Source organism: Sander vitreus, chromosome 16, assembly GCF_031162955.1.
Source record: "Sander vitreus isolate 19-12246 chromosome 16, sanVit1, whole genome shotgun sequence".
Lineage (NCBI taxonomy): Eukaryota > Metazoa > Chordata > Actinopteri > Perciformes > Percidae > Sander > Sander vitreus.
In genome coordinates this window covers 25,330,467-25,353,718 of record NC_135870.1, presented here as the reverse complement: position 1 = coordinate 25,353,718, position 23,252 = coordinate 25,330,467, and the positions used below count along the sequence as shown (strand labels likewise).

Sequence of the window (23,252 nt, the reverse complement as noted above, 5' to 3'; positions counted from 1 at the left end):
TTTATCTGTAAAATAAAGAGGGCATATAAATATTCAAAGGTATTTCCAACTTGACCAAACTGACGTTACACAAAGTAAAATACAGCGTTAGCAAATATATTTTCACACCATCTAAATTTTCTGACTCCCAAAGTCCGTTTTAGTTTGGTGGCGTTGCCATGCAACAAGGAAAGTCACTTGCAACTAGCCTGCTGCTGGTTAATGTAGTTCTAAACCCTTTTTTCGCCTACGTTTTACGGCAGCGAAGGTTCAGTTTGATTGGACGTTTTGTGCCGTAAACAGTGTTGGTTACAGAACGCATGGGAAGAGCGTGTGTATCTGAAATGTAAGTTACACCAGTAGAAATGTTTTATACCTTGTTATTGTTTGCGTTAACAGTACGGATAAAATACAGAAGCGCGTGGCGTTATCGATAGTATACCGGTAATCAGATTTGTTGACATAGCTATATATGCTATTAACGTTAGCTTGGTTAACTAACGTTAGCTTCGGCAAAAGTACCCAAACCATTTAACGTTATCCAAGCGAAAGTAGCGACAACACCATCTAAAACTAGGCAGTTTGAAGTAAATGTGCGTCATTAAAATGTAAAATTAAGTAACGTAGCTAGTACCAGCACAATGTGCTTAAGTATCAAACGTGTGAGTTAGCAAGTCGTGAAACACAGTTTTCTTCATAGTTCTGAGTGTTAACGTTAGCTTATTTATTTCTGGGTGACGCTAGTGAGCTAAGCTAACGTTAGTAACGTTAGACACAGGTATTTTCTTGTTTGTAACGTTAGTCTGACACTTTTCCTACTGCCTCTTATTGTAAAAAACGTAGTAATATGTCCGTTTAAAATCGGCTAAATGATACTTTTAACGGATTAAAAGAACATTTCCCTCAGAATTGAATTAAACAAATCTTATATGTGGAAAACGTTAGTTAACGTTACTTAGAAATACCATAAGTTAGTATTATGTAACGTTACGTGGGCTTACGTGCAGTTTAGTGTCACAAATTATTTTCCAAAAACTGAGTGTCCCAAATAATGAGGGTCTTATTTGAGACAGGTTAAGGTAGGGGTAGGGTGGTTTAGCAGGTTCATAATGAATTAAGGACATTGTATGGGGAATTTGGGACACTAAACTGCACGTATACCCGTTATGTGATGACAGATTTACTTTTGAAACTCACTGCTGTTTTGTGATTTTGGCAGTGTAGAATCTTCACCTACATATACTGAACAAAATTATAAACGCAACACTTTTGTTTTTACCCCCATTTTTTATGAGCTGAACTCAAAGATCTAAGACTTTTTCTATGTACACAAAAGGCCTATTTCTCTCAAATATTGTTCACAGATCTGTCTAAATCTGTGTTAGTGAGCACTTCTCCTTTGCCGAGATAATCCATCCACCTCACAGGTGTGGCATATGAAGATGCTGATTAGACAGCAGGATTATTGCACAGGTGTGCCTTAGGCTGGCCATAATAAAAGGCCACTCTAAAAATGTGCAGTTTTACTGTATTGGTGGGGGGGTCCGAAAACCAGTCAGTATCTGTTGTTAGGGTTCATCTGTGAAGAGAACACCTCTCCAAAGTGCCAGACACCATCGAATGTGAGCATTTGCACACTCAAGACGGTTACAAGGACAAACTGCAGTCAGAGAGAGATGAACCCTAACCCTACGTCGTGGATATAGACTAAGCCCAACGCAACCCTAATGTTCATCTCGATGCTGAACCTAATACGCGTACATTTAGTATTGTTCTTCTGCATGTACCTGTTGGGAACAGCCCTGTTTTACGTCAGTCTAACTCCCTACATACTGGTCGAATCAAATCAAAATTTCCTGCAAGCTTTGTCCAAATCAGACACTTGAAGAAAAAAAAAAACGATACTATATGACACACCAAATAGGCCTGGAAATATTGGGACTTTAGTATGTTGCAAAGAAAAACTCCCGCACACTGTCTAACTTGCAAAAAACACAAAGTTTTAATAATAGGCAACGTTTCGTTACTATGCCATCTTCAGGCAAAAAGATATTTTTCTGTACTTTGCTATGTGACATTTTTTGGAGCCCAGATTTCTGATTACTTGTATGTCTCTTGTTCTGCTGTTGTCCTCATCTCCATTTCTCTCCGTTAGAATGGAGGCTAAATCCAAAAAACCCTTTTCCCCTAAAGGTGGAAAGAAGTTTACACAGAAAGGAAAAGGTAAGATGCAGTTCACCTTAACCACCCATGTACACCGTTACTTTCAACCAGGTTTGTGATTGGCAAGTCTCACTCTGTCCAGATTCCATAGGGACCAAACTCGGTGGGAAACCAGGCGGTAAGCCAGGTGGGAAAAAGCCCTTCAAATCGTACAACAACGCAGAGAGGAAGGGCAGACCGGAGAAGGGCGGGGATGGCGGCAAGCGAGGACAAAAGTTTGCTTTCTCCAAAGACGGGGAGGGCCCGCAGAAGAGAAAAATGCCATTTAAAGGGAAAAATACAGAAGAAGAGGGTGGAGGTGAGAAAACATATGCGAGTCGATTTTTGCCCTCCCAGAAGCTGTCAGATTGTGGTTTTTATATATTTTAGTCTTTTACTTCTCGGATATTTTGAACAGTTAGTGTTCTCACTCACAGTCCCATTCTTGTGTCTGTTCCTGTCTTGGATTCACAATTGGCCCTCATTAAGTGCTACATGTTGCACGTCAATAATTAGATTAGATTCAACTTTATTGTCATTGTGCAGAGTACAAAGACAACGAAATGCAGTTTGCGTCCAACCAGAAGTGCAAAAACAGCAGGAAAGTGCAATGTGATATTCAAGTATAGACAGGTGGTGCATAGGCAGGACAAGACATACATTGCAGTGTTATAAGAGCAGAATAAATATGGCTATGTAATATGAGCAATGTATGAACAACATGTACAGATATGTGCAATGTAGTAGCAGTGACATTATAATAGTAGTAAGAATAATATAGATGTATGCAATGTATTAGCAGAGTATATAATAAGAAAAACAGAATAAGTACGGATATTATCTGTATGAACCATATAGACAGATATGTACAGCTATGTGCAGTGTGGTAACATTATAAGAGTAGTGAGAATAAGTGTATGTGCAGGATGAATAGTATGAAGAGCAGTAGAATCTGGCTATGTATAGGTGTAATTACAGTATGTACATTTGTAAATAAATAAATAGAACAGTGTGGGTGGGGTAGTGCAGTAAACAGTTCAGGGGCGCCCTGGTAGCTCACCTGGTTGAGCGTGCACCAGAGTTCGAGTCCGACCCGCGGCCCTTTGCTGCACGTCATTCCCTCTCTCTCCCCTTTCCTGCCTTCAGCTGTCCTGTCAAATAAAGGCCAAAAATTGCCCCCCAAAAACAGTACAACACGGTAGGCATTTGAATCAGCGCCGCGATATCGACTTGCGCAATAAACGCATTGCGAAAGGCTTCGACATATCGCGAAAGACACTCGCTCCCTGTAAAGGCTGTTTTATACTTCTGCGTAAGATCTACGCCGTTGCTACATGCGTAGGTACGTGCAGACACAAGCCTACGCCGTAGCCTGACGTGCGCCTCTCGAAAAATGTAACTACACGTCGCGGCGACGCATGTCGCTCGGCCGTGGCTTGGTAGCGTTGCATTTCCTCCCGACTCATTTCCTGGTTCTCCTTCTCCATAAACTACATGAAAACAAGGAGAGGGTTAACTTTTCCTGCTCCAGATTTCCCACCGTGGTCAGAAAGCACAGGGGAGACACTTTGTTTCTCTCGCTATGACTCTAGAGACGCTACTCGCTCCGAAGCGATTGGCCGTCACTCTCTCCCTCGCTCTACCACACACGCACACACCAGCGCACAAGTATAAACATCAGGCCACTTACGTAGGCTACGGCGAAAGCTCTGCGTGGAGCCTCCGCACAACCATTAAACAGCCTTAACTGTCATTCTTTTTTTAGTGGTGCCTTTTTATATTCAATTCAATGTTCAGTTTGTTCCATTTCTTTAAAAGATTTCCTTTCGTTTGTTTTAAATTCAACAAGAAATTTGTTGTAGCTATGTTACCAGAATACTGAAAGCAGCAGAACTGAGTACACTTTAATATCTGTTTATTTATCACAAGTGATACCGTTATCGCGATATTCAACATGTTTTCCTCACATTGTGCAGCCCTACGACACGGCCAGTTAGTTCAAGTTGCAAGGAACAATTACAGTCAATACACAGTATACATGTAGTACAAATACAGCTTGAAATACTATATACACTTGAAAAACATGAAGAGGGGCTTGTGATTGGTTGCCTGTTTCGCTGCCCTGCTCAAAGCAGTGGTGTCTTACCTCCAGTTCCTCCACCGCCTGGATTCAGCCGGAATCTTTTTCTTGACGAATAACCACTGAAGTGTCAAAACGTGTTACGGAATTTCTGCGTGTGTCTGTGTTTGTGTGTGCGATCAGGTCCGGCGGCTAAGAAAATGAAGAAAGGCGAGTTCAAGCCAAAGACGGAGCTGACGGAGGAGGAGCTGAAGAAGAACAGGCAGCAGAGGAAGAAGGATCTGAAGAACAGCAGACAGCAGGCGGAGAGGAAGGACATGTTTCAGATCATCTGTCAGTGCAAACGTGTGTGGGGAGACCTCAGGAGGTACACACACAAGCACACACACACACACACAAAGTTAGAGTTGAAACCTTAACCCCACCCTTCTTTTAACAAGGCTGTGGGGGCAGCCAGGGCCTCGTTCAGCCCCGACAAAACGTAGCAACTGTAGCAAAAAACTGAAACGGGGGTGCGTTGAACTCCATTAACATGAGTTTACATCTCTGCTGATTGGGTATTACCTGTGACACACCCACCAAACGAGAGAAAACGCATCTCAAAACCGGGAAACCGCAACAAAACGGTGCACGCCGCTTTGAGATTGAACTTGCCCCTGGTATAAAAAAAAAAAAGTTGTTGCAGGCTCAACTTTAGCTGCCAAATGTTATCCAAGTAAAAGCAGTACTATAATTTATTATTATTATTTTGGATCGGACTGTTTTTCTATGTGCGTAAATGACAGCTGGTTGACTGGAACCCACCACACAGTGTAGTTGCATGCGGATCACTTGTGATTATTTTAAATAATTGAATATTTTTCATTTATGTTCCGGGGCCAGAGCTAAAATCTCTGCTGCAGACAAAGGAGAGATGACACCGGGGCCCTGATGGCAACTAAATTATGCTGCATCATTTCCTAAACGAGGGGTGTACATAATAATATTACAGCTTTAGAATATCTGCTATGATTTGACACTATAAATAAAATTTGAATTGAATTAAGAAAAAGACATCCAGCAAACACATTGACCAATCAAACACATGCAAGCCCACATTCCTGGTAGATGTAACGTGAATGTCGCTGCCTGCTCACTGATTGATGATTGTGTGTGTGTGTGTGTGTCTCAACAGGAAGAAATGCGAAAACGACTTGAAGCAGAAACTGATGAAGGAGCTTCATGATCTGATTCGCGGGAAGATCAAACAGGTGAGTCTCGGTCCACCTTTTCATCGGTTTACTGCAGAGTTGTTATTTTGTTTGTTTGACATAGCACATCAGCTTTGGGAATGTGAGAAGGGTCGTAAACAAGACACCCTTTCCCTCCATCTGGAAGTGGTGCGTACAAAAAAACCCCCAGTGTGGGACACGAATGTCTTGAGGTTTCCTATGGATGCATTTTTTGAAATCCAGCTGCCATTCAACCAGTGGGCATTTTCACTTACAAATCTGAAAATGTACCCATAGAAAGGGTTTCTTTTTATTTGAAGATATTGAGTATCTTATCTTTAAAGAATGTTTCTGGTTTATTACAACTTGGGCATTGTTTTCCCAGGTTTGGCCCATCAGTTCTGTCAGTATTAATAACATTGGACTCATCAAGTTAATGTTCCGAATCCGAACATTGTTGTAATGTTGTACTGAGGGGATAATATGAGGTGAAAATAGAGATCTAATTTGGCTTAATGTTATGAAATCTTGTGGACTGTCGTTTCTGACTGCTCTCCTGCCTCCAGATGGCGTTTGCTCACGACTCGGTGCGCGTGCTGCAGTGTTTCATCCAGTTCGGCAGCCACGAGCAGAGACAGGAACTGTTCGAGGAGCTCAAAGGTGAGCAGACGTGTTTTGCTTTTTCCATTTGCTGCCTTTGTAACTTTACTGTCACTGTGTCTGTCGACGTGTCTGTGATTACCATGTGACAACTGAAGATGGTTGTTCTGGTTTGAAAACAAACTGAGGGCTTATGGGTAGATAGCGACATAGAGAATGTGCGAAAGATGGCCAGTATTTTAAAAGGGAAACTTGCTTGTTAGCTGTACACACTGCAGGCAATCTAATGGGGTTTTTAAACTAACCTATCCATATACAGTATCTACTGTAGTGTCTGGTATATTTTGAGGAAAGGGAGCAGGATTTTCATACATGCTGTCATTACTGTAATATCCAGAACTAGAAGGGCACCGCCAAGGCCAATAGTCCAGTCTTCTATGATATGCAGATCTGCAACCGCAACCACTATATATGTCTGGATATGTTTCCAAAACTATAAGGACCAGTTTTTCCATTGCCAATTTATTTAGCCCCCTTCAGGACAGGCTAGCATGATCTGCTAGCAATACCTTATATCAAGCTTCAAAGAGTTGCCCGCTACAGCGAGTTAATGATGGCCGAGAGGGTCTCAGAGGGCTACGGTTGTGTTGTGATCCACTATTTAACTATTTATCAGAGGAACCAGCAGTCAGGTAGCCTGGCTCCGCCCTCTTATGTACTTCCGCTCAATTTTCATTTTCTTTCAGTACTACGTCTGGGTTTGCAGTATATTCGCGAGTTTTCTCCGTTCAATTTCTTGCCGGTCCAATCAGCGAACAGAGGGAATGGCTGAGAACGATGACGTTGAGGCCGTGCACTAGAGTTGTAGTTCTGTAATGGCGGCGGAGAAAGATGCGAGCGAAGCCATTCGGTCCGTTGTGGCGACGCTGCCAAATAGCCAAAAGTTAAAGCCCGAACAAGAACAATCTTTGCGGAGTTTTGTTGGTGGCCATGATGTTGTGGCCCTCCTCCCCACGGGGTTCCGGAAAAGTTAGATTTTCCAGCTCGCTCCGTTAGTGGTGAAGGAGTTGGCTAAGGCTAAGGCTAGCGATGCTAAGCCGACGTCACGACCAAACGTTAGCGATTGTTTATGGCAGTTCCAGAGTGGCTCTGAGCAGATCCAATAGTTTTAAACTTCAACAGAGTACCCGCCTTCAAGGAAGTTAACACTTGGCAATGGCGAGTGGCTAGACTCTCTGTACAAATGAACAAGAATGTACAAGAGTCTGGTAGGACCAGGCTAGCAGTCAGGACCACTATTAAAGCTATAGTGTGTAGTTTCTGTCTCCCCCATGAGGAATTCTTAGTAATGACAACAAAACTGCCCGGGGCGTCCACATGATACAAGCCTTCCGTGATCGCGCACGGAGACTGCCAAAATGCACAGAGCCACCTGTAAAGCCATAGCCCAACCTAGTGGAAGTCATGCCACGCCACTGGTTACTCATGCCATGCTGTACGTACGCGCATCCTCAACTGTCTATCAACAGGAAAGGTGTCTAATAGGGGAATTGTTTCCTTATTTACAAGAAGGTCTACTCAGCAACGTCTGTGACATGAATGTGACGGATGGAGGATCCGGAGCTGACCTGTAGTCTTAGTGCCCTACGAGTCGAGCAGCTAATTAACAAGCATTAACTGTTGCTTTGCTGTCTACCGCAGATGACATCATCGAGTTGTGTAAGTCGCAGTACGGCAAACACGTGGTGAAAAAAATGCTGATGTACGGGTGAGTGGGCTCCGATTTTTTATTTTTATTTTTCTTACTGCATACGTCTATATTTAAATTAGAATTGGATCAGATGTGGTCCCGTTACATTAAATGGATGTTATTTCAGTCGTGTGTGTGTGTGATTTGTGTTCATGTCTTTTCTCCGCAGGAACAAGGAGCTGGTGGCGGCGGTGATGCAAACGTTTAAAGGCCACGTGCGGCCGATGCTTCGCCACGCCGCCGCCTCGTCCATCATCGAGTACGCATACAACGACAAAGCTGTGCTCGCACAGAGACTCATGCTCACTGAGGGGCTGTACGGGAACACCTTCACTGTCTGCAAGGTAAACACACACACACACACATACGTGCCATAGCATTGGGCTGCTTCCAGATATTATACACCATGGTACTAGAGGTGTGAATCTTCAATGATCTCCCGATTCAATTACGATTATCATGTCTTCGATTCGATATCTCGATGCATCACGATGCGTGAAACACATTTTTTTGTTAAAGCCATATAGGATATTTAATTCATAGCTTTTCAAGCTTCAAAAACAAAACATTCTGCAGTGCTCTAATACTAAATACATTGGATACATAAAACTACAGCACTGAGCACATGGCACTTCCTGAATGTGCAAAACATAACAGAATATGTAAACAGAAAGGTTGTTAGGCCTACATTAAATTGTAAACAGAAATAATCGATTATGGCCCGGCCGATTAACGATGCAGCATCGTCCATGTCAACAAATCGATGCATCGATTATTTGATTAATTTCAACACCTCTCCATGGTACAGTATATGATAATGTTGATGGTATCGGTGGCGTCCATATTGGATTAACTGTGGTTATGTTTGTGGAATATCTGCGACGGACTGATTGGCTGTTAACATTTCTCTGCCTGTGTGTCCAGTCGACAGTGTGCAACACCATCGAAAAAGTTGCTGAGGCGAACCCGGACAAGCTGAAAAACATCATCGACGAGATGAAGCAGATTCTCACCCCCATGGCCCAGAAGTAAGACCAGAAAACCAAATCGGTGATAAGATAAGAACCGAAGAGAAATGAAATATAAGCAGCTGAACGCAAACATAAAACTACAAATAAAATGTTGTTGATCCGTGCAGGGAAATAGTTTTACTTAATATATGTTATCAGCTTTAGTTTGAGAGTAACCAGACCAACCAATGATGAATCTTTAAAGGTCTATATGACAGGTCCTATGACATGCTGCTTTTTGGATACTTTTATATAGCCCTTAGTGGTCCCCTAATACTGTATCTGAAGTCTCTTTTATATAGACCTCAGTGGTCCCCTAATACTGTATCTGAAGTCTCTTTTATATAGACCTCAGTGGTCCCCTAATACTGTATCTGAAGTCTCTTTTATATAGACCTTAGTGGTCCCCTAATACTGTATCTGAAGTCTCTTTTATATAGACCTCAGTGGTCCCCTAATACTGTATCTGAAGTCTTTTATATAGACCTTAGTGGTCCCCTAATACTGTATCTGAAGTCTCTTTTATATAGACCTCAGTGGTCCCCTAATACTGTATCTGAAGTCTCTTTTATATAGACCTTAGTGGTCCCCTAATACTGTATCTGAAGTCTCTTTTATATAGACCTTAGTGGTCCCCTAATACTGTATCTGAAGTCTCTTTTATATAGACCTTAGTGGTCCCCTAATACTGTATCTGAAGTCTCTTTCCTGAAATTCAGCCTTGGTGCCATTTCAGCTGTTGTGCGACCGCTTTCCAAACATGCGCGTTTGCCGTGAAAAGATACAGGCAACGCAATTTTCTTGTCACGTTAACGGCGCATGTTAAAATCCGGTGCCAGTAGTGCACTAGTGCCCGGTATCTACCGGACGAAATAGCAACGCGGATTACGGTGCCACTTAAATGTCTGCGTTGGGCTCTGATGCTTCAAAACAGACGTTAGAGGCAACCGAAACATCGCTGCATGTCACGCTAGTAAACACTAATAACACGTTACACAGCAGCTAACGTTAGCCTACCGTTAGCTACAGTAGTAACTGGATTAAACACGGCTAAAATGCTGACAGCTAAACAGTGTATTTCACTGTAGAGGATTCCAACAGCGGGATGTACAACAGTCTGCCGCTAAAGCTATGAGCAAAAAGACTCAAACTAGCACTGGTCACTGCTGTTGTCTGAAAAACAACAGACGGGAAAATAATTTGCGTTTACTGGTAAACCTCGGGACGACTTATGACCGACGGCTATCTGTTGTGGAATTTTCTTCACGTTACTCTGTCCTCTGTGACTGTCTACATCTAAACTAAGCTGTGCGGTGCACGGAACAACTCTGATTGGCTCATGGAGGCACGTGATCAGAGAGTGGTTTACGGAGCTTTGGAAAAAAAAATACTTTGATACAGAGCATTCTATGAACAGAATGAAGCATCTTAAATATCGCTCGATCACGTGAATTTGATCATGGGAAGCCAAAATCGTGATCGTCATTAAAATTTGATTAATTGTGCAGCTCTGAATAGGGTAAAGAAATAGAGAACGAAACAATATCATGCTAATTGCAAGCAAAATAGCACCAACAAGGAAGAGAAGACAACATTCCCACAGTAGAGGATAAGAATAATGTGATCCATGTTACTTTTGTTATTTAACGTTCGCTTTAAGTTTAGAGCTGCTGGAAAGCTTCGATTGACTTTTTCTAAATGTTCTTGAGGTTTCTCATCTGCAAAGTTTAGTTCTGACTTTCTTGGGTGAGTTAAAGGTAATGAGAAACTCTGAATATACAGTATATATGCCGTTTTACTTTATTTACTTCCTTTCCTCCCCCTTTTCCTTATCTAATTTGATGTAATTTGAATTAATATGGTATCTTAATTTATTTTTCCACTTCCTTTGATTGCCTTTTATTAATATGTAGAGTTGAAACCTTGTAACTGCAACCTTTGTTCTGTTTCAGAGAACAAGTGATCAAACACTCTCTGGTCCACAAAGTCTTCCTGGACTTCTTCATGTTTGCGCCGGACAAACCGAGAACGGTAAGCAGCTCTTCGACATCTCACACAATGTCAGTATTTGAAAAGCAGCACATTTCTCTATAAATGCTTAAAAGAAGAAAAAAAATATAGTGTGGGGTAAAACAAAATGCATCAAACGAAAATCAAAGAAGTAAAGGAAGCAAAACATCAGCAGACATTCGAGCTGCGAAGAAGACAAATATTACACGTTCATAGGAGCACAAAATTATAAAATAAATAAAAGACCGATTAAAAAGTGTATTTGGTGCTGACCGCATTAACCATTTGTATTTGTTGTGATGTGAGCAGGAGATGATCGAGGCCATCAGAGAGGCGGTTGTCTACATGGCTCACACACACGACGGAGCCCGAGTGGCGATGCACTGTCTGTGGCACGGGACGGCCAAGGTGAGTTATTAATGTCCAGAACACACAGATTACAGGACTACATCGACGACAATGAACACAAATCTATTGTCAGAAACATGCAAGCAATACAAAATATACCCAAAAAAATTTACCAATATCAAAACTATAAAATAGGCCATCTGGTAATTTTGGAGCCAGCGTCTGTGCAGTATCGATCGGGCGGGGGAGGCACGGCACCGAAGTCCCGCCTGACCAATCACGAGTCAGTCACAGCTGTCAATTATGACATTTCACCCAGTTTTTCAAAACGTCAAATAACTCATAAAAACCAAACTTGCTTGTCTATAAATACTGTTTAGACTTACACAGTCTATGCAACCCGTTTGCTACATACAGTACATTATCATCTGTGTAACATGAAAATGCATGTCCTAAATACTGCCTTTATACGTATATTTTCTAATGTTACTGGGTCATTTACAGATATTAAACAACAAATTATGGGACGATATGCAGAATATTATGAGAAACCATCGAGCTTTGAGATTCAGAAGATTGGCAGGAAATAAGTGTTGAAGTAAAATAAATGTTTTTTTTGTTTTTCATCTTTCAGGACAGAAAGGTCATCATCAAAACCATGAAGACCTACATGGTGAAGTTTGCCACGGTGAGTTCTCAACGCTGCTCCACTCTTTCATTCTAGAAACAAGCTGTCAAAACTTTATTAGCTCATTGGTTTTAAACAGTGATTATTTACCAGGAGAAAAGGTCTTCACCGAGGTTCAGCGTTTACCTTTGTTGGTGTTCGGACCAGCGGAGAACACATGTAGAAATATCTGATCTCAATCATCAGTCCAGACCTGATTAGATACCCTGCACTCTTCAAGTCTCTTCTAAACTCCTGTTGTTGCTGCCTCCTCCCGCTGACTGGCTGTTTGTCCACAGGGAGAGTTTGGTCACCTGGTTCTTCTGGCCATGTTCGACTGTGTGGACGACACCAAGCTGGTCAAACAGGCCGTGCTCTCGGTGAGTCTGATGCCATGTGGTTTGAATGATGCTTCACGAGACTCAATGATAATCCTGATTATTGAAACCCTGACTGCACTTTAGTCAAACCCAAGTATGACGTGAATGATAGTTTAAAGAAGCTGCCAGGTTGTGATTAACAGTTTGGAGATGCAGAGATGACGTGGTTGTTGTTTTAAAAAAAAAAAAAAAAAAAAACTTGTCTCACCTGTTTCCCACCTGTGCAGGAGATCCTGTCGTCTCTGGACGAGGTCATCGGTAATAAGTATGGTAAGAAGGCGCTGCTGTACCTGCTGAGCCCCAGAGACCCCGCTCACCTGCTGCCCGAGATCATCAAGGTGCTGGAGCAAGGAGACGGGAACGCACACAGGTAACAGCCGTGGGTGGTTGTCAAAACTTTCCCAATGACACCTTTTATTCATGATGTCACTTTTCCTTACAGTGGAGTTCTCATTAAGCTGCAGCGCAACAACTGCTACCAACTAAGCCTTTAAACAGACAGTTTGACTTGTCATCGAAGGAAAAGCACTTCTAAAGTGCTAATTTATAACGAACAGCTTCCTGATGGAAGGAAATGAGTTGAATGCATCAGTAGCGAGTGATGTAAATGATGAGAAACTATTGGAGGCCGTAATGAACCCCAGTGACATCAGTGCTGTGTTCCTCTCGTCAGTAAAAAGGACATGGCACTTCGGAGGAAGGAGCTGCTGGAAGTGGTCTCCCCCCCACTGCTGGAGCATCTCCGTGACAACGCTGCCGCCATGGTGATGGACAAGGCGTCCAGCGTCACCGTTAGTGACATCCTGGCATCGGCCTGTGGGGACCTGCGGCCCGCCATGACGGCCGTGGCTCAGCTGGCCAACCAGGAGTTGGTGCCAGGAGGGACCAACGGACAGGTAGAGTGTGTGTGCGTGTGCGTGTGTGCGTGCGTGCGTGCGTGCATGCGCGATTAGCGAGTACCGACTCTGGAGGCATAGTGGGAGAAACAATGTGTCTCTCCTGTGCTTTCTGACCACGGTGGGAAACCTGCAACGCTATTAAGTAGTTCAGTTTTTCGAGAGATGCACGTCAGGTTACGGGGAAGGGTCCGGCGTAGGGTCGGTATCTCCACGTACCTACGTATGAAGCATAAATCACGCTTTAGTAGGATGGTTACCAGAAGAAGCAATCCTGGCAGCGGGCTTCCTCACAAACATATAATCCAACAACATGGCAGTTCTGCTGTTGTTCATTGTGAGTTTTTGCTTGTGCTGCAGCTTCACATGGCGGAGCATCCAGCAGGACACCTGGTGCTGAAATGGCTCATGGAGCAGGACATGACACTGGCAGAGGCCGGCAAGGAAGGTAAACAATAACACACACGCACGCACGCACACACACACACACATGCACACACACCTCTTGTAATTTGGCTTTAAACTGCTGGGCGAGATAATCTGCTTCTTAAAGCACTATACTGGCCATCCATTCATTTCAGGTTGCATAAACTTTAAATCACAGAGACATGCTGTAATCAGTTTATTACAGCATGCTATGAAAAGGAATTTAGAGAGACTTTAAGTGACTGAAAAACGTCCTTTTGTTGGTCAATTTATTTTCTGGTGCACTGAAGACACTCACAAAAAATAACTTGATAAAATGTACTTCATATTGGGCAACCGGGATAGAAACAATGGTAAAAACAGAGTGTTGCCTGTATGCCTCAGCCACAGATGTGCTTATGTGAGAGTGCAAAATTATGGCCACAGGAGGGCGCCAACTGCACCAAAGACAGTTGACCCAGGGCCCAACCTTCCACCAAAATTGCACTGAAATCCGTAAAGTTTTTAAGACAAAGGGGACCATGACTTCAGTTCAAATATTGATAACTTAAGCATTTTCTTCTGTTCCCCTGTCTCTCTCCCCCCCCCTTCCTTCTCCCTGCTGATGTCCGTCTCACCCGCCCCCTCAGAGCGGTTCAGCAGAATACTGGTGGACACTGTGGGAACAGACAAACTGAAGAGCTGGGTCAAAGTCAACAGAGGAGCCATGGTGCTCTGCAGGTCAGCACACACACACACACACACACACACACACACACACACACACACACACACACACAGAGGTGTATTTGTTTACAGCGCACACAGAGGAGCTGCCTCCCTCCCCTCATGAAGTTGCGTGCCGCGTGCATGACAGCATCAACATTGCACTCCCACTCAGACAGAGAGGCTATCGTTACGTTAGCAGTAGCATGCTGCTGCTGGTGTTGCCGTGGGATTAACTGTACTAATAAAACCGTTGAAACAACGCAGCCACGCTGCTGTGAAAGCTCCCCGAACGTCATTTATCAGAGTCTGGTTGTTACCCCTCCCCGCGGCAGTCTCCTCCACTCCATATCTTTATAACGGAGCTAGCTAACTGGAGCTAACCGCTAATCAGAGCTAATCGTTGTTAACCGAGCCTTCAGTTCTGCGTGCCTGTATCCATTAACTGCATGTATGGACTCGAGCCCGAATAAAACCCTTCATTTTATTAAAATGGCTGTAAAAGTTTTAAACTACAACTCATTTGAATGACAGAAATCTGCTCAAGGTACGGCGTAGCGTTAGCGTGCTAAGTTGATGCTTTCTCTGCCGGTGCAGACTGATTTGCTCTTGCGAGTCACGTGAACAAATCACAGCCTTTGCGATTAGGAAATCGTTCAGCACTAACACACACATCACGCACACACTTCTGCGTCTCAGATTTCTCACAACAATAAAAAAAAAATTACATTTACAAACAACAAAAAGGAAGTTCTTTCCACAGTGTCCACGTTTCTCTTGATGAGCCACAACGCGTCTGTCGACAGTGTTAATAGGAACTATTTCATTATTAGTAGAAAGCTGTGCGCAGTGGAGTCTGTGGATTATTGACGTAGCGATTCAAAACTGAGCACCACAAATGAACTCCGTTGCATTTGGGTTAAGGCAGAAGCGTCAGACGGATAAAACCAGAACTTTCTGCATGGATAGATGCCACTAGAGGGAAGTGAGACAGAGGGCTATATTTCTACAAAGCCTGCTGTGCAGATCACATTGGCCACAGGGATGGATCAGAAAGAATACCATACATTATAGGTGGACGTGTTAGAGGCTGTTACAATCATGGCCAATCACTTTCACATAGACTACAGCAGCTCAAATATACTGCCGAGAGCAGGTGGGGACTCTTTCACACGTTCAGTTTGACTGTTTTACATGCAAGCAAAAAAAACTGCTGACAAATTATTTGTAATTCTAAAAACAACAGTCTTTTGTCTTTGGGCGAATTTCAACCCAAACAACCTCGATCGCACCCTGTCACAGCCACGTCTTACCTCATGTCTAATACGTGGAGCTCCAGGCGTGCGCAGTTGTTGCCCCGGTTACCCAGTGTTAAGGATGGAGACACCGGGCGAGGACCGGGAGGACTGGACGGTCCTGAGGGAACTATTGGCTAAGAGAGACGTTTCAATTGATCATTGATTAAAAGCATTGTTCTCCAAGACGTCTGTTAAAGCTGCAGGAGGCAGAATTTGTTTAGCGGAAGCCTCGATTGCCCCGTTTACGTTTCCTCTCCGATCTCCGGCGTCCGTTTGGATAGCAGCCTCGGGTCCTCGTAGCTAATGCTGCCATCCAAACGAGGAGACGCCTGAGAGGAAGTGGAAACCCAAAAAAACAAGCTGGTGTTCATGCTAGGCTAAAGGCTAACCAAAGCAGATGAGCTCTCCCGACACCAAACTAGATTGAACTATTTTTACACTATTTTGTTCCTCTGGTACATAGATTGATCACACTAAAGTTTCAGTTGACTACGGTAAACAGAATATCACTGCATGCACATCTGCATTGGCAGAACAGCCAATAGGAAGGATCTCTCTCCCCGAAATGACCTGTGATTGGCCAGAGTCTCCTGTGACAGCTAGATTTTCTAAAGCCTGAAAACGGAGCCAAGAAGGAGACGCAGATGTTTTCTCTCACACCACTATTATAACAACATGCTAAAGGCTTATTGTGGATTTCTTTGCCCAACAAGGCCATGAATGAAGGGCCTCCCCGAGCTTCAAGGTGTAGTTGATATTGTGTAGAGGAATTCATTAAAATGACAAGTTTGATGGGCAGCGAGGGCTGATGCTGGTTGCATTAGTCACTGGATCCATCGTGGTTCGACATCATCACTCCAGTGAGAAACTGCAGATGGACACCGTCTTCCTTCAGATGGCTTTAAAGAGTCCGATAAGAGGAAAGGCCTTCAGTATACGCTACCACGGTAACCGTCGTGAGAAGCACCCATTCAACTTTATTCTGCCTCGCTGGCATTAATGCCATAATTGTAATAAAACCTTTTTGTGCTGCGTGGTCACGAGTGGACAGGTGAACAAAATGATTTTAGAGAGGTGTTTATGGGTGTGCCTTCACAAAGAACGTGACCCCAATAAAAGTCAGGAATTTGCGATGTCGCGAACACAACAATTCACGCAAACTCAACCAGTCTCCCCGAATTCAGCGTGACTCGCAAGGTTGTCCAATCACCGCAACTTTACCGCAAATATGTAGAATGGATGCCAGCCAAACGTAGCCCCGCCCGCAACATTTGAGGTCGTGTGCTCGAATCAGAGCTGTTTGGACCAATCAAATTGTCAGGGCGGGCTTTAGACGATGATGGCCAGATGATCAACAGTAACGTAATCAACCACGTCACCAAACAGCGCTCGGGTTGAATTTGTTTACAACAAAGATGGCCTCTGCTGGAGAACTAAGATGTGTAGATTACTCCATCACGTCTGTTATGGAAGATATCAACAGCGCATTCATTTAAAAAGGAGGAACAGAGAACCACGATCAAGGCATTTGTCGATCGGAAAGATGTTTTTGCCGTCCTCCTTACGGGATTCGGCAGCAGTTTGATTTATCATACGTCGCATACTCCGTTGCTCTGATTGGTTGGAGGTCTGTCCAGTTGAGTGCAGAGACATTCTCTTTCCCGGTTCGGTTGAAACACGCCCCATAATCACAGCCCAATGGAGCAGCATCAGACTCAGATTCTGACTAGAATCGGAGTATGACCACGTCAGGCTAGATAATTTGACCAATAACCAGAGTTTCCCCGCGACTTCAACCAATCACAGCTGTCCCACGTGCCAGACTTTTGTTTCAGTATGCGACTCTGAGAGCACTGACCAAGCGGGAGTGAGAACGGGTTGACGTAACACACGTACGTATGTCGCCAAATTCATTTCCTTGTTTGTGATATGAAGATCACATCTCACATTTGCCAACAAAACAATCCAGACGGTCCTGCCAACCTGTACACACTTTAACATCACGCTGTAGCGCAACAAAAACACACGAGACATTGCAAATTTGATTGGAATTTTTTTTTTACAAAAGATGCCGCCAAATCTGACATTTTGGGCTGCAACAATCTCAAAAAAAGGTCTGCGAAATCCTGGAGGGCCTGAAAATGGAACACAGTGTGCTGAGCCGCGTTCTGCACAACATGACCCCAATACGTGGGTGAACTGACCATTTAACAACCAAATCAAATTTCTAAGCCATGACATTACTTGAGCTGCACTGTTTAAAGGTTACAAGGGACATAAAACGAGTAACATTTTAAATAGTTGAATGCAAGTATGAAAAAAATTATCGGCCCCAATCTAACTTTTGTGAAATCTTTCCCCTTTTGTTTTTGTGTGCAGCCTCCTGAACAGCTGTGACAAGTCGGTGGCAGCAGAGGTGAAGGCGGCGCTGGAGTCCATCAAATCCGAGCTCAGCAGCATCAGCAACACCAACAAAGGAGCGGAAATCCTGCTGGAGAATCTGAACAAGTAGAGACTTTTGATTTCAAACAGACTGGTGCTGTTAAATACATCACTTCCTGTGCAGCAGTGGGCCTTTCCCCCCCCCAGAAAACGCCTACACGACTGCGAGCGGAAACTTTTTCACAAAATGGATACAACCTGGAGCACCGTTGTCATGGCCATCACTGACGGAAACAACGGACGTGAATTTGTGTGGAAATGTTGACAACTGTATCTGTGTACAATGAAATAAAGGTGTTTGGAGGACGAGGCGACGCTTCAAGAAAACAGATGCCCCCTGTGTGCAGGCAGCAACAATGCACATAACGTAAACATATAACATACTTACATCTTTTCAATCACGGTCAAGCTGTCGCCAAATAAAAGCATCTCTTTCACATTAAAAGCTTACGTGGGGTAAGAGAAACTACGCTCTCACAGCCGCTCAAGGCTTTTAAAGTGAGTTTCATTGACATCCAAATGGAAAAAAACTTCAGTCGATAAACAATTAATTCTAAAATAGTATTTCACTTAGAGGGGAGAGAATAGAAACTCAGAGCAGCCGACTTGTGAATAATATGATTCTGTTGGATTATTCAACAGCAGCATCTATTTTACAGGAACAGTGTCCCTGTGGCTCAGTACCAAACCGATATCTCAAAACCGTCTCTATGGCAACATACAACCTAAAGGTTTTCTTGCGGTCATTTGAGTGAGCCAGGGGCTAGAAACAGCAGCCCCGTTTCTAGATGTCCAGTAGTCCTGAATGTTTGTGCCATCCTCTGTTTCAGATTTTATTTCTTAAGATTTTTTTTACCTTGTGATAACTATCAGCTGAAAAGAACGTGCGTTTGCAAATTAAAGATTATTTGAAGTACTTAATTGTATGATCTCATATTTTAAACCAGATGGGGAGTAATTAAAAACGTTAACGGTTTTCTAACCAGGCAAACATAAGTCCAGGGCTGTTGCTATTACAATGAAATCATGATTCCGTGATTTGTATTATTCCGTGCACGTAGTGTCTGACATTTGATTTAAATGAGAGGACAGAAACCACTATCATGTCTGTCAAATATGAAGCTACAGGAGGCAGCTTCATGGGCAATTTTAGACCCTTTTTAGGGGGGGCTCAGCCCGTCACGTGGGTCTGGTTTCTCTGTCATGGCGGCTTGTTCAGAATACGATCTCCTTCTTCTTCATCTTCATCCGCTTATCCAGGGTCGGGTCGCGGGGGTAGCAGCTCCAGCAGGGGACCCCAAACTTCCCTTTCCCGGGCCACATTAACCAGCTCCGACTGGGGGATCCCGAGGCATTCCCAGGCCAGGTTAGAGATATAATCCCTCCACCTAGTCCTGGGTCTCCCCCGAGGCCTCCTCCCAGCTGGACGTGCCTGGAACACCTCCCTAGGGAGGCGCCCAGGGGGCATCCTTACCAGATGCCCGAACCACCTCAACTGGCTCCTTTCGACGCAAAGGAGCAGCGGCTCTACTCCGAGCTCCTCACGGATAACTGAGCTTCTCACCCTATCTCTAAGGGAGACGCCAGCTACCCTCCTGAGGAAACCCATTTCGGCCGCTTGTACCCTGGATCTTCTTCTTTCGGTCATGACCCAGCCTTCATGACCATAGGTGAGGGTAGGAACGAAAACTGACCGGTAGATTGAGAGCTTTGCCTTCTGGCTCAGCTCTCTTTTCGTCACAACGGTGCGATAAATTGAATGTAATACCGCACCTGCTGTGCCGATTCTCCGACCAATCTCCCGCTCCATTGTCCCCTCACTCGCGAACAAGACCCCAAGGTACTTGAACTCCTTCACTTGGGGTAAGGACTCATTCCCTACCTGGAGAAGGCACTCCATCGGTTTCCTGCTGAGAACCATGGCCTCCGATTTAGAGGTGCTGATCCTCATCCCAGCCGCTTCACACTCGGCTGCGAACCGATCCAGTGAGTGCTGAAGGTCACAGGCCGATGATGCCATCAGGACCACATCATCTGCAAAAAGCAGCGATTAGATCCCCAGCCCACCGAACTGCAACCCCTCTCCACCCCGACTACGCCTCGATATCCTGTCCATAAATACTACAAACAGGATTGGTGACAAAGCGCAGCCCTGGCGGAGGCCAACTCTCACCTGAAACGAGTCCGACTTACTGCAGAGAACCCGGACACAGCTCTCGCTTTGGTCATACAAAGATTGGATGGCCCTGAGAAGGGACCCCCTCACCCCGTACTCCCGCAGCACCTCCCACAGTATCTCCCGGGCACCCGGTCATACGCCTTCTCCAGATCCACAAAACACATGTAGACTGGTTGGGCATACTCCCAGGCTCCCTCCAGGATCCTTGCGAGAGTAAAGATCTGGTCCGTTGTTCCACGACCAGGACGGAATCCGCATTGTTCCTCTTCAACCTGAGATTCGACTCATCGACCGAACCCTCCTTTCCAGCACCTTGGAGTAGACTTTACCGGGGAGGCTGAGAAGTGTGATACCCTGTAATTGGCACACACCCTCTGGTCCCCCTTTTTAAAAAAGGGGGAACCACCACCCCGGTCTGCCACTCCTTAGGCACCGTCCCAGACTTCCACGTAATGTTGAAGAGGCGTGTCAACCAAGACAACCCCTCCACACCCAGAGCTTTAAGCATTTCTGGACGGATCTCATCAATTCCTGGGGCTTTGCCACTGTGGAGTTGTTTAACTACCTCAGCAACCTCCACCAGGGAAATTGATGCCAATCCCCCTCATCCTCCAGCTCTGCCTCTACCATAGAGGGCGATTAGTCGGATTTAGGAGTTCCTCAAAGTGCTCCTTCCACCGCCCCTATTACCTCCTCAGTTGAGGTCAACAGCGCCCCATCCTTACTGTACACAGCTTGGATGGTTCCCCGCTTCCCCTCCTGAGGTGGCGAACGGTTTTCCAGAAGTACCTTGGTGCCGACCGAAAGTCCTTCTCCATGTCTTCTCCGAACTTCTCCCACACACGCTGCTTTGCCTCTTTTCACGGCAGAGGCTGCAGCCCTTCGGGCCCTTCGGTACCTTGCAACTGCCTCCGGAGTCGCCTGGGATAACATATCCCGGAAAGACTCCTTCTTCAGTCGGACGGCTTCCTGACCACCGGTGTCCACCACGGTGTTCGTGGGTTACCGCCCCTTGAGGCACCTAAGACCCTAAGACCACAGCTCCTCACCGCAGCTTCAGCAATGGAAACTTTGAACATTGTCCACTCGGGTTCAATGCCCCCAGCCTCCACAGGGATGCACGAAAAGCTCCGCCGGAGGTGTGAGTTGAAAGTCTGTCGGACAGGGGCCTCCTCCAGACGTTCCCAATTTACCCGCACTACCCGTTTGGGCTTACCAGGTCTGTCCAGAGTCTTCCCCCACCCCTTGACCCAACACACCACCAGATGGTGATCGGTTGACAGCTCCGCCCCTCTCTTCACCCGAGTGTCCAAAACATACGGCCTCAGATCAGATGAAACGATTATGAAATCGATCATTGACCTTTGGCCTAGGGTGCTCTGGTACCAAGTACACTTATGAGCATCCCTATGTTCGAACATGGTGTTCGTTATAGACAATCCATGACTAGCACAGAAGTCCAACAACAAACAACCACTCTGGTTTAGATCAGGGAGGCCGTTCCTCCCAATCACGCCTCTCCATGTGTCTCCATCATTACCCAAGTGCGCGTTGAAGTCCCCCAGCAGAGCTATGGAGTCCCCGACTGGAGCCCCATGCAGGACTCCACTCAAGGTCTCCAAGAAGGCCGAATACTCCGAACTCTTGTTTGGTGCATATGCACAAACAACAGTCAGAGTTTCCCCCCCCACAACCCGCAGGCGTAGGGAGGCGACCCTCTCGTCCACCGGGTTAAACTCCAACGTAGCGGCGCTCAGCCGGGGGCTTGTGAGTATCCCCACACCCGCCCAGCGCCTCACACCCTGGGCAACTCCGGAGAAGAAAAGAGTCCAACCCCTATCCAGGAGTATGGTTCCAGAACCAAGACTGTGCGTAGAGGTAAGCCCCACCAGATCTAACCGGTAGCGCTCCACCTCCCGCACAAGTTCTGGCTCCTTCCCCCACAGAGAGGTGACATTCCACGTCCCCAGAGCCAGCCTCTGCTGCCCGGGTCTGGTCCGTCGAGGCCCCTGACCTTCACTGCCACCCATGTGGCAGCGCACCCGACCCCAGCGGTTCCTCCCACAGGTGGTGGACCCATGGGATGGAGAGATGTCCGCCACGTAGCTTTTTCGGGCTGTGCCCGGCCGGGCTCCGTGGCAAACCCGGCCACCAGACACTTGCTGACGAGCCCTCCATCTGGGCCTGGCTCCAGACGGGGGCCCCGGGCTTTCTCCGGGCAGGGTCACTTCATCCCTTCCTCGATTTTTCATAGGATTTTTGAACGATCTCCTATTTTACTAAAATAGTTCACCGAAACATGTTTCTGAAAACATTTTAAGCCAGAAATAGACCAGGCAATTGCTGAATTGTTGCTGAATCAACAAAGGTCAGTTTAAAAGATTTTCGTCAGATTTTGAGAGACTCTAGTCACGCTCATTCCGTTCCCCGTTTCCGGGTTGGCACTCTACCAATCAGATGGGTCATTTGAGCCCGCCCCGCCGATTATACGTCAAATCGGCCAAAATGAAGGACGCCGGCCCCTCGGACGGACACCGGCCCGGAACACACCGAACAGACTCGAGTCACTGACCTCGCCAGACTGTCCGACGGCCGATTATCGTCTGTGTGTCCGGGCCTTTAGGGGCTGAGCCCCCCCCCTAAAGGTTTGATCCTAGAATCGGCCCCTGGGCAGTTTAGAGGCTGGAAAGGAGGGAAACAGTCTGCTTCTGTCCAAATACACACACCTCTAAAGCTCACTAATGACCTTGTTTAATCTGTAATAAATGCTATCTTAAGATAGGCTAATCGCCTTGCTTTAAATGTAGCATACTGTCTGTCACTAACCTTTTAACCAGGAAGTAACATATTGTTTATTACAGCAGAGCTGACAACTGCTAAAACTACTGATCTGGTGACACTGATGATTTAGTGTAAACATTTTTTTTACAGTTCTCAATATGAAAATCTGGAATTTAGTAGACTGTTTTTCTGCTTAAGTTGAAGATGTGTTAACATTTGGAGTTTTTATTTTTTTAAATCTGCAGAATTCTGTGTCCACAGATTCCGCGTGGCCCTGGTAACCACTTC

At 45.3% G+C, this 23,252-nt stretch overlaps 1 protein-coding gene across 1 annotated transcript; it reads left to right on the top strand.

The window, feature by feature from the left end:
* Nucleotides 1-261: 261 nt before the first annotated feature.
* pum3 (pumilio RNA-binding family member 3) lies at nt 262-18,311 on the top strand. Its single transcript, XM_078271573.1, has 18 exons — nt 262-325; nt 2,135-2,202; nt 2,285-2,500; nt 4,445-4,628; nt 5,436-5,511; nt 6,039-6,132; nt 7,774-7,840; nt 7,992-8,166; nt 8,747-8,850; nt 10,785-10,863; nt 11,152-11,250; nt 11,825-11,878; nt 12,157-12,237; nt 12,465-12,607; nt 12,911-13,133; nt 13,494-13,581; nt 14,189-14,279; nt 17,942-18,311. Exons 1-18 carry the CDS (start codon nt 300-302, stop codon nt 18,072-18,074), a joined length of 2,001 nt encoding a protein of 666 aa, XP_078127699.1. The 5' UTR covers nt 262-299; the 3' UTR covers nt 18,075-18,311.
* Nucleotides 18,312-23,252: the final 4,941 nt, after the last annotated feature.